At 36.8% G+C, this 12,550-nt stretch overlaps 1 protein-coding gene across 1 annotated transcript in view; it reads right to left on the minus strand.

Moving 5' to 3' along the window:
* LOC149958934 (uncharacterized) overlaps positions 1-11,443 on the minus strand; it is a 72,415-nt gene extending 60,972 nt beyond the window's left edge. The window contains exon 1 of the mRNA XM_090166299.1: positions 10,192-11,443. Coding sequence (XP_090022425.1) covers positions 10,192-11,181 — 990 coding nt within the window. The 5' untranslated portion in view covers positions 11,182-11,443. The remainder of the gene's footprint in view (positions 1-10,191) is intronic.
* Positions 11,444-12,550: the final 1,107 nt, after the last annotated feature.

The following is a 12,550-nucleotide window of genomic DNA, read 5'->3' on the forward strand; positions in this document are numbered from 1 at the left end:
CAAAGATTACTGAATTTTTTTGCTTGAAGTAAATAAAATTATTAAAATAAATTTCTAATTAATAACCCCAACAATTTTTTCTTATTTTTCGCTAGCTTCTGTTTACATGTAATAGATGGCGCAGTTACCGTCTTTCACCCAGTTAGGGGGGGGGGAGAAAATATTGTGAGACACGCTGTGCTATTACTGGTAGAACGTAGTAATCCCACCTCGAAAAAGTTGAATAATCCTGCTAGTTATTGCTCGGGGGCGCCATCTAGGTTATTTGCATTGAGCAAAGATTACTGAATTTTTTTGCTTGAAGTAAATATATTTCATTAAATAAATTTCATAATTAATCGAGTATGACATTGTTCATAATTTTTCATTATTTGACCGAAGTAAGCGTTGGTATTTATTTCAAATAAAAAAAATGCCTGACTACTTAGTAAATTCTTCACCGTAGTGGCACACAGCGCCAAGTTCGATCGATAATTTGTTGCATTTGTCAAATAGGTTTAAAACACCTTTAATTTTAGGATAGTAAATTTAAAATTGTGTATCGTTACCTGAGTTTAAAAAGGTTGTAACTATATCTTTAATGCAACCCAAGTTACGATGTTTTTAAACTACGTTAACTGTATAAAGTATCATCATAAGTCACAGGCCTTTGCCTCGTCAAATAGGGAGCCTCGCTGATTTAAGTCGCTAGATTTTCTCCGTAGAGGCACTTATCTTTTCTGAGTGTGTCGCTAAGCTGAATAAGCTCATAATGGGGAAACTGTCTTTGACTTAGAGCCTTATTGGATTGGGCTTTTCAAAAATCCAATCTGTTCGTGATCCCTTCCATAGAAATCCGGGCAGTATTTAACCGGTTAGATTTCCAACCGTCCCGATCTGATTCGATTGAAAACCGTACAAATCCGGTTCGATTAAAAAAACGGCCCAATCCAGTTTGAATAAAATAACCGGGCCAATCCGGTTTGATTAAAAAAAAACTGGCCCAAACTGGTTTGATTAAAACCTTCAAATCCGGTTTGGTTTAAAAAAAAACGGCCCAATCCAGTTTGAATAAAATAACCAGCTCAATCCAGTTTGAATAAAATAACAGGCCCAATCCAGTTTGATAAAAAACGGTCAAACTGGATCGTTTAAAAACCTTCCGAATCCGGTTGGGTTTAAAAAACCGGCCCAATCCAGTTTGAATAAAATAGCCGGGCCAATCCGGTTTGATTAAAAAAAAACTGGCCCAAACTGGTTTGATTAAAACCTTCAAATCCGGTTTGGTTTAAAAAAAAACGGCCCAATCCAGTTTGAATAAAATAACCAGCTCAATCCAGTTTGAATAAAATAACAGGCCCAATCCAGTTTGATAAAAAACGGTCAAACTGGATCGTTTAAAAACCTTCCGAATCCGGTTGGGTTTAAAAAACCGGCCCAATCCAGTTTGAATAAAATAACCGGCTCAATCCGGTTTGATTAAAAAAATTGGCCCAAACTGGTTTGATTAAAACCTTCAAATCCGGTTTGGTTTAAAAAAAAACGGCCCAATCCAGTTTGAATAAAATAACCAGCTCAATCCAGTTTGAATAAAATAACAGGCCCAATCCAGTTTGATAAAATACGGTCAAACTGGATCGTTTAAAAACCTTCCGAATCCGGTTGGGTTTAAAAAACCGGCCCAATCCAGTTTGAATAAAATAACCGGCTCAATCCGGTTTGATTAAAAAAAAAACTGGCCCAAACTGGTTTGATTAAAACCTTCAAATCCGGTTTGGTTTAAAAAAAAACGGCCCAATCCAGTTTGAATAAAATAACCAGCTCAATCCAGTTTGAATAAAATAACAGGCCCAATCCAGTTTGATAAAAAACGGTCAAACTGGATCGTTTAAAAACCTTCCGAATCCGGTTGGGTTTAAAAAACCGGCCCAATCCAGTTTGAATAAAATAACCGGCTCAATCCGGTTTGATTAAAAAAATTGGCCCAAACTGGTTTGATTGAAACCTTCCAAATCCGGTTTGATAAAAAAAACGGCCCAATCCCGTTTGATAAATAAAAAAGCCTAATCCGGTTTGATAAATAAAACGTTCTGATCCGGTTTGATGAGTAAAACAGCGTAATCTGGTTTGTTAAAAAATTGGCCTAATCCGGTTTGATTAAAAAAACCGGCTCAATCTGGTTCGATTAAAAACCGTCCAAATCCGGTTCAATTAAGAATAACGGCCCAATCCAGTTTGATTAAAAAATCCGGCCTAAACTGGTTCGATTAAAAACCGCAAAAATCCAGTTCGTTTTAAAACCTTCCAGATCAGGTTCGATTGAAAACCATTCTCGCGCTTTCGAATTTTAATCGGAGCCTTCCAATCCGCCATGTAAATTTGACAACCTTTTTTAGGCCAAAAACAGAAGTTCAAAAAACTTAAAATAATACAATCATTGAAAATAAGTAAATTATGCGAATGAAAAATGTAATATTATCTTTTTATGCCAGAAACAGAAGAAATGAAATGGTTTTATAACAACATTTAATAAAAAGTGATGATCAGGGAAAAGACAATTCTATCTTACGTATTTTCACGTTTTCCTATAAATAATTTTTCATCTTCTATAACTATAAGCAAAAGTAAATAGGGGGAGAAAGTCTATCACTGCCTCCAGATTTTACTTTCCACCATGCTTGACACCCTTTTTAAAGAGCTAGTGATCACGTGATATTTCTAACCAATAAGGATAGCACATTACGCGCGAAGTAGTGCATTTGTGGTATTCCGGTCCGCGCTCAAGATGAAAATTTTGAATTTTATTCCCTGGCAACCATGTCACCGCCTCGCGGTTTCAAATAGTCTCTCTGTCAAATCATAGACTAAGAAAGGTTTCACAAGGACATTTCGCGCGCGAATTTAGAACCATGTAAAGTCTCAGCACGGGAGGGCGCCACGTATATCAAAATGCTGATGCGAACCAAAGACTAGTGAAAGTTTATTAAAGACGTGACAGCATCGAAGGACTCAAATATTATTCTTCCTATATGGGTTTTAAAACGTATCTATTTAATTAAAAATGAATTTGAATACAAATATGGATGACTTGCATACCAATATGCATAATTTGGAAAGTCTCTTCAATCATGGTATGTATTAAGTTATTAAATTAGCTTTCCATTACTATTTAATTAATATATCTATTGTTTCAGATTCTATGTCATCATTTGAATTAAATGACGAACCAGAACGTTTAGATAACGAAACAGAACTTTTAGATAACGTTGAAAAGGGTATGTTTTTTTTATCAAATTCATTATTGAACTGCTATTAAATTTAATTATTTTTTTACTCAGATTCTTCTTCAAATACGACAACTACTTGTAAAGATTGTCTAGCTAGGAAAAATGCGCTGGAAGCTGAAAATTCGAAGTAATTCAACTTAGTTACTTTTATACGTTTGTTATTAGTTAATAGTTTTTTTTAATTTTTTAGAATCAAATTGCCTCGAAAGAAGAAACTGGTAAAAAACACCTTAACAGGTAAAGGTCTCAATTTATTTATTATTTGAATTATTGGTAACTGCTTTGAATAATCATACAGACGAGCAGTTTGGGCCAGTATCGGAGCAATTCTTTCAAACCTGCCTAGAAAATATTCAACAAACTAAACGGTCATATCACACTGATGAATATAAAGCTGTTTATGCTTGGATCTCACGAATATCTTTGAAGGACATTATGTTCTGGAGATCAGTGGTTTCCAAACAACTTACTGGGATACCACTGAATAAGTATTGGCCAAAAGTCAAAATTATTCGAAATGATAAAAGAAAAATACAAACATTTATTAATTCTTTAGAGTATTTAGGGGTACTTTAATTGAATAATAATCTACTTTTCATAACCTACATTGCAACCCCATTTATATAAATAAATATAATTTACCTTTCTTAGTCTATGGTCAAATGCTGACCATTATTTCCTTCGATAACGGTTAAATTTAATTAATAATTACTATATCAATTGTAAAAAAAAAATAAAAAAAGCTCGTAGCTATAGCTATTATTTCAGTTAAACTTGCAAATTGTTAGGCCTTAACATCGTAGATTTACCAATTAGTCCCGATCTCTGATCTTAGATGGCGCCACGCTCTCCACGATTGAAGTGAGCGTTATTCTAGTTACGGTTTATTTCTTTTCAAAAGTCGTGTTATTATTTTTAAAATGTCGCATTTTAGTTTCTATCATATAACTACTTTATTTAGGAACTAAATTAACCAAATTATCGAAAGCAAAAGTTTAATATTCACGTATTTTATAGAGAACTATTTTTCATCGTGGCGGAGTACAACCTATACCCTGTGTCCCTGTAAAGAGGCGAGGGGGAAGTCATTTCCGAAGCCCAAATATTTTACCCCTCAAATAAGACGTCGTGCGGTTGGACCCAAGTGCCAGACTTTCTCCCCCTATTTACTTTTGCTATAAGTCGTTAAGTTTGTCCTTTTATTTATTTGTATGTCATGTTCCTAAAAATTCGAGAACGGTTAGCTCTAGAGCTTTGAAATTTTAACTCAATGTTCAGGGCCTGATTTCCAACTAAACGTGCCTAATTCCAAATACCTGACATGGTTAGTAATCTAATTCAATTTTATTTATCTCGACTTTGGACTTTCGCCTCTTTGCTTCCCTTATCTATTTTTAGGATCTATTTTTTTTAAATGTCGCATGGTTGCGCCGTTATTTGTTTTGAAACGTCGCCCGGTTTGTTTTCCTCTCTTGCGCCCGTCCCGACCTTTAAACTTTTTTAACGGGTTGGTGTTAAATTCGTAGAAGAGGAGTTTAGTTGGGATTTTTAAATAGTTCAGGACTTTTTTCTACGCGTGTTACGAGTGTTACATTTTTGCTACGCATGTTGCGTTTTTGCTACGCGTGTTAAGCTTGTTTTCCACTAGCGCGCGTCATAATGTTATTTTCTTTACGCGCGTAAAAACGTTTGAACGTTTCAAAGCTGAGAAACGCGTCGTTGCGCGCGCCAGTGGAAAACAAGCTTTACGTGTGTTACGTTTCTGCTACGCATTTTGCGTTTTTGCTACCGTTTTTGCTACGCATGTTGAGTTTTTGCTACCGTTTTTGCTACGCATGTTGAGTTTTTGCTACCGTTTTTGCTACGTGTGTTGCGTTTTTGCTACCGTTTTTGCTACGCATGTTGAGGTTTTGCTACCGTTTTTGCTACGCGTGTTGCGTTTTTGCTACCGTTTTTGCTACGCGTGTTGAGTTTTTGCTACGCATGTTGAGTTTTTGCTACCGTTTTTGCTACGCATGTTGAGTTTTTGCTACCGTTTTTGCTACGTGTGTTGCGTTTTTGCTACGCGTGTTGCGTTTTTGCTACCGTTTTTGCTACGCATGTTGAGTTTTTGCTACGCGTGTTGCGTTTTTGCTACCGTTTTTCCTACGCATGTTGAGTTTTTGCTACCGTTTTTGCTACGCATGTTGAGTTTTTGCTACCGTTTTTGCTACGCATGTTGAGTTTTTGCTACCGTTTTTGCTACGCATGTTGAGTTTTTGCTACCGTTTTTGCTTCGCATGTTGAGTTTTTGCTACGTGTGTTGCGTTTTTGCTACGCGTGTTGCGTTTTTTCTACAGCGTTTACCTTTCTTATGTACAAATCAGATCTAATTCATTAAAACTAAGACCCCGGGCGAAGCCGGGTATTAAAGCTAGTAAGCTATAATCCTAACACAGTTAATAATCAAATACTCAATACAGCAACGAGTCATCTAGAGGCATTTAATGCCATTAATTCCGGTGGCCGGGTTACAATGCGTAGGAGGGTGGTGGCAAGCCCTTCATGCCACCTAGGAGCAACAAAAACAAGGAGAACGCAGCTAGCCTTTAAACACGCTAACGAAGGGTTGTGTACGAATTTCATTGGACGAGCGTCACGAGCCTTTACGCTGAATTTCCGAATTTTCCCCTTCCGACGGCAGCAGGCGCTAAAGCGTCTAGCCAATGAAAAATGTACACAAGAAAATCCACGACTTTTGACGGGTTGCGTTCTCCTTGTGTGGGGTGTTGTGTTTGTTGCTCCTAGATGCCACACTCACTACTACAAGGGAAAACTCCTTTAAACCAAAGAATATAAAACCCCAGGAATGGAAGGATTGATATTATTTTGGTTGCGTTAGAAACTTCCGGCAAAGCAAATCAGAGTAACCGGAAACGGTTAACGCAACCCGGTCTCTCTTTAAAAACGAGAGGCGCAAAATTTCCACTAGACGGAGATACACCTTCCATTCCTGGGGCTTTATATTCTTTGTTTAAACCAAGTGTGGAGAGAACTTACCAACTCAACGCAGAAGGAGTTTCCACGGCAACCTTTTCAAGTGTCCAAGAATTTTTCATTTGTGTTCCGTGTGAAACAAGGCCTCATTAAAATGTTTTCTATGGTTTGAAGGCTGATGGATTTTTACAGTGAATTAATAGATGCGTAATTTCTCTCGTCTACTGAACCTTTTTCTTAAGAAAACTTAATGGACTTCGGGACACCGTTCAAAATCAGGGCGTTTGTTGAAGCAGATTTAAGACGATAAACCGCGAAATTAGCTTCCCTCGAAACTATGTGTACGCCGACTTCGACACGAAACCCTTTTTGGCTCATTTGCATCAAATTGCTGGCTCTTCCATCGCCATGGTTACTCAACGTTCAAAAGCTTTTTATCCCCAAGTCCCCTTTACGTGCCGTTTGGAAAAAGAATTACACAACGTCCCTCGGTCGCGTCAAAATAAGGATAATAGGTTAAATATGTAAATGCGACTGGTTCGTGGCCTTTTCAGCTGACCGACCTCGTTGTAAGCCTTGGCCTTTAAAAAACCGGGGATACCCCCACGTTTTACCTGAATTATTAATTTAACAAATTGCTTTTTAATTATTTAAATTGCGCTTTACGGATTTTTCGCTACACTTCAAGCTATTTTATTATTCCTATAGATACGGATTACTAAGATTTGGGTTTCAGAATTGTCTTTTTTAAATGATTAAATTATTTGCATTCTTAAAACGTTTATTTCAGGATTGAATATTTTACGCGTGAATAAATAGTTTCAATCGCAATTTCAATCATTTTAATAACGATTTAATAAACTTAATAGACTTAATCATAATTTAATCCGTTTAATCGTATTAATAACGGTTTAATAATTTTAATATAATTAATCATAATTTAATCTTTTTAATCGTATTAATCGCCATTTAATCTTTTTAATCGTATTAATCGCCATTTAAGCATTTTAATCCTATTAATCACCATTTAATCAGTTTAATCATATTAATAACGATTTAGTAATTTTAATAGAATTAATCATAATTAAATCAGTGTAATCATAATTAAATCATTTTAATCATAATTAAGGTGGTGCCTTGGGTATTAGCCTAGCTGATTATTAAATCATTTTAAACATATTAATCACTATTAAATCACTTTAATCGTATTAATCACCATTTAATCATTTTAAACATATTAATCACTATTTAATCACTTTAATCGTATTAATCACCATTTAATCATTTTAAACATATTAATCACTATTTAATCACTTTAATCGTATTAATCACCATTTATTCATTTTAATCGTATTAATCACCATTTATTCATTTTAATCGTATTAATCACCATTTCTTCATTTTAATCGTATTAATCACCATTTATTCATTTTAATCGTATTAATCACCATTTATTCATTTTAATCGTATTAATCACCGGTGATTTATTCATTTTCATCTTATTAATCACCATTTAATCACTTTAATCGTATTAATCACCATTTAATCACTTTAATCGTATTAATCACCATTTAATCACTTTAATCGTATTAATTACTATTTAAATTTTGTGGTCGTTTTAGCTTGGAAATATAGAATAATTACCACTGATAAACCATTTATATCCTTAATAATAATAAATAATAATACTCAGCTAGGCTTGTACCCTTGGCACCACTTAAGGCCTAAGTCAGCTTGCGACTTTTAATGCCTATAAGTAAGGTGTCCTGGATAAATTGCGTAGGAGCAATTAAATTTTAAATAAAATTTTGCGCACAAGACAAATTCGTTGTCAAAATTCTCTTCTTTAGATTAATTTTGCGCAATTCGCTAACTTCGTATAACTCCACAAGTCTTTATGGAAAGGGGAAACCGGAGAACTCGGAGGGGAAACCTCTTTCATTCAGAGTGGAGAGAACGTGGATGCAGTTTGCAAGCTCTCTCCCCATCTTGTTTAAAGGATATGTAGTAAATTTCGTCATATCCGGTTCTTGCAAAGAAAAGAGTCAACTTTATAGATGGGAAACGGAAGTTAGTGTATTTTGAAAACTCGGCAGTTTTTGTCTTCGCCAATCTGTAGCTTAGCTCTCCCGAAATTTAGTTTCTATGGCAACCTTTACAAGAACCCAAGAGCCCAAGAATTTTTCATTTGTGTTCCGTGTGAAACAAGGCCTCATTAAAATGTTTTCTATGGTTTGAAGGCTGATAGATTTCTACAGTGAATTTTCGTTGGTTATTTATTCCCAATTTTCCCAATCCATCCCCATGGTAACCTGAGCCTAGCGGAAGTTAATTTATCTTCGTAACCATGGTGATGGTTTCGTTAAGTACAGAAAATAACCCCCATTTCCACTAGGTGGCATTCGCAACGCGTATTTTACATAATGTTCGCTTTCGAGTACTTTAACGAAGCTACTTAGTAAATCTATACAGGAGGGCCTACAATGACGCGTGACCAAATGTAGCAACGATTGCCATTGGCTGCCAATTACGTCATCAGATTAGAGATTGTTTGAAACAATGACGTTGCGTTGTGAAAGGGTTTTTGTCAAATTACAGAAACGAATCGAATAGTGAATCTTAATTCGAAATTTGATTCAGTTAATCGAGAAATCGAATATTATTCATTTGAATTCGATTAATCGATTTTTAAGGGGGCTATTATTGGAATTGCCGATTAATCGTTTTAATCTAAAGGATAATCATTTTAAAACGATTAATCGTTGATACAATTAGTTGGCGACATGTCTGAGCAAAATTTTAGGGTTGGGCAAATATTGAATTACAGAAACGAATCGAATAGTGAATCTTAATTCGAAATTCGATTCAGTTAATCGATAAATCGAATATTATTCATTTGAATTCGATTAATCGATTTTTAAGGGGGCTATTATTGGAATTTCCGATTAATCGTTTTAATCTAAAGGATAATCCTTTTAAAACGATTAATCGTGTTCAAAGATCATTGAAAAATTTAGAAATGTAATTAAAATCTTTGAGCTCTTTGGCTTAGGAGTCAGAATTAATCGAAATTGTGATTTAAAATAAATTATAAATAAATTTATAATAAAATGAAAAAGTTAAAGTGTTCTTAAGAGCCGATCCACCCGATCGCGAATCACCATAAGTTTCATCGACCTTACGTCGTAAAAATCTAAATCACTCTCCTGCGAGCCAGGTCTAGGCGAAGCCATTGTTATATTTCAAATTCACTGCTTTAAAAATAAATTCGGCTGAACTGCCCTACACTTAACACGTTACTCTCGCAAATAAAAACAAAACTAACCCCGACCAGTCACTGACTCACCTGAGTTTTACTTTCGTTTTTTATTATTTTTTAAATGATTATTCGTAGAGTTAAGGTATTCGTAAGTGAAACGATTGTTCGAATAATCGGTTCAAAATTCGGCAAATTGTTTTTCACAAAATTTCAAATTTTATTCTTCGAATCGAATAATCGATTCTTAATAATCAGCTAGGCTAATAACCAAGGCACAAGTCATCTAGCGACTTTTAATACTTTTAAATAAGGTGGCCAGGTTACAATGCGTAGGAGGGTGGTGGCAAGCCCATCATTAAACGCGAGCCAACAGCTCCCTACACTTAACTATTACCGTTAACCGCGACAAGTTTTTATGGGAAAGGGAAACTGAAGAGCTCGGGGGGAAATCCCTTAAACCAGAGGGGAGATAACTTGCAAACTCTACGCGGAAGGAGTTATTTCGAGTTTTAACCCAGTGCCACAAGCTGGGGTCGAACCCTGCTCCTTTTGCTACGAGGCGAAAGTGCTAACCACTCCCCCACCCCACCTTACAATCGAATACTATTCAAAAATTCGAATGTTCTCCTACTCTTAAAAAATGTAAACTACGAAAGAAGCCAATAACAATGCAAAAACTCTGTGACTGACCTTGACCAAAGCGACGCCGTCGCTGAGAGCGTGATGCACCCTGATAACGAGCACCGTGTTCCTGGCTTTGCCCACTTGGGGCAGCACCCGAATCTCCCACAATGGACGCTCGGGGTTCAAGTTCTGTTTCATCAAATAGGACAAGTACAAGCGCAACTGCCTGGTCCTGGAGACGCGCACTTGTTCTTGTCGGACATGCCACTCCATACTGAAGTCCGGGTCCTCGAGCCATACGTAACCCGAGGACAGGTTGAGCACCCTCTGCGTGAACCTCGCGAAGGCCCTGGTGCCATCGTCGCACGTCTTCAAGATGAGACGCGTCTGGACCAGATCGCGGACGCACTCGGTGCTGATCCCCGTCTCCAAGAACATGAGGCAATGCGCCACGCACGCCGGACTGACGTTGCCCTGAGTGCTGACGGCAGCTTGGGGACTAACGGGGGTCCCTGTCCTGGCTACGGCGGGGTACGACGACCCGAAACCGTTCCGAACGTTCGTCCTGTCCCGGTCGAACCCGGGCAACCAGAAACTGTCGAACGAGGACACCATTCTAGTCCTGGTACAGCAACAACAACAAGAACTCGCGACTTGTCCGCGCGTGGAACCTTGGCGTCCGCTACTTAAGGACGCGCTGCCGCCTTCGAGTCCTCCGATCGCGTTCGCGTTACTGTTCGATCTTCGTATCCGGCAGGTCCGACGGTAGCAACAACTCGCGAAGGCGTATCGGATACCCAGCGCTACCGGCAACAGGGACAGTATCGCGGCTACTAAGGGCAGCCCCGTTACCATCGCGATGGCCACGAACACAACCGACAAGCAGAAACTTCCGGCTAGACTCTGGTCCATCGGATGAACTATCTTCTTGACTGGAATGTTACGGAGGTACGGAGGTACCTTGGTCCCTGGCGCCGCACCCGCGCGTGGGGCGAATAGTATGCCGCTTTTGCTCGTCATTTCCGTATCCGGAACCGAATTATCTTTAGCCTCCATTTTGTGACGAGAAACAATAATTAACTATAGCGGTTTTGTTATTTACTTTTGAGCAAGGAACTTGATTTAATCTACTTATGTTGTTAGCGGTTGTTCAAAAGTGAGGGATCGTGGTTGGCTTTTTCATCAGATTAAGATTTATGTTGTTAAGTATCGTTCCAGTACATCTTTTGATCGGGTTCAGATTTATGTTGTTAACTTTTTTTCAATGACATCTTTTTAATCGGATTAAGATTTATGTTGTTAACTATTTTACAATGACATCTTTTTAATCGGGTTCAGATTTATGTTGTTAACTTTTTTCAATGACATCTTTTTAATCGGATTAAGATTTATGTTGTTAACTATTTTTCAATGACATCTTTTTAATATGGTTCAGATTTATGTTGTTAACTTTTTTTCAATGACATCTTCTTAATCAGGTTCAGATTTATGTTGTTAACTTTTTTTCAATGACATCTTCTTAATCAGGTTCAGATTTATGTTGTTAACTTTTTTTCAATGACATCTTCTTAATCAGGTTCAGATTTATGTTGTTAACTTTTTTTCAATGACATCTTTATGTTTTTAACTATGGTTCGAATACATATTTTTAATCGTATTAAGTATTTTGTTGTCAGCGGTTGTTCTAGTACAACATTATATCATGTTGTTCGCCTGAGGAAGGTATCGTAGTTGGCCTTTTTGATTTTGTTAATCTGATGAAGGGACGAATGAAGATTTAGACGGAGGAGATTTTTGATAACAAATATAATTGGTTGTATATATAATTTTTTTTAGGAAGTTATAATTTCATTTTTGGTTCAAATGTTTTGTAACGTTACAGTTTATCGTCTATAGTTAGAAAAATTTCCAGTAAAAAGACTGTCTGTAGTTCCAAAAATATTCTTAATTCCAGTTGATTGGAATTTTTCTGAATACGTTCACGATTTTTCCAAAGTTTCGAAAAAAAGTCTTGATTTTCTTGTAAATAAGTTAATGATTCTGGGAAAGAAAAAAGATTAAAAAATTTATTAATTTTAAATTTTTTTCGTTGTAATATAAAATGAGGAAGTATTTTACTCCCAGTATGCTATAGATGGCGCTACGCGATACTAGGTTGTTCTCAGGGTTCTATTTAATAACACGTGACACCGAGTGTGCGTCGCGATATGGACCAAGAATCTAAGGTGATTCACTGTTCCCGATGTTTTGACATGGTAGGCGTGGCCTAAATCGGAAGGCTTACTGGGGTACACCAGCCGCTTTGAAGCGCCTCCAGAATTGTGTTCAACGATCACTACGGGAATCTTAGTCGGGGCTTAGGCAACAGTATGTGCTAGAAAATTAGGTTAGGCTTAGTTCATTAATTTTTTTAAGTTTAGAAATG

This window comes from Leiobunum rupestre, chromosome 2, assembly GCF_980474605.1.
Source record: "Leiobunum rupestre chromosome 2, qqLeiRupe1.1.hap1, whole genome shotgun sequence".
Classification (NCBI taxonomy): Eukaryota; Metazoa; Arthropoda; class Arachnida; order Opiliones; family Sclerosomatidae; genus Leiobunum; species Leiobunum rupestre.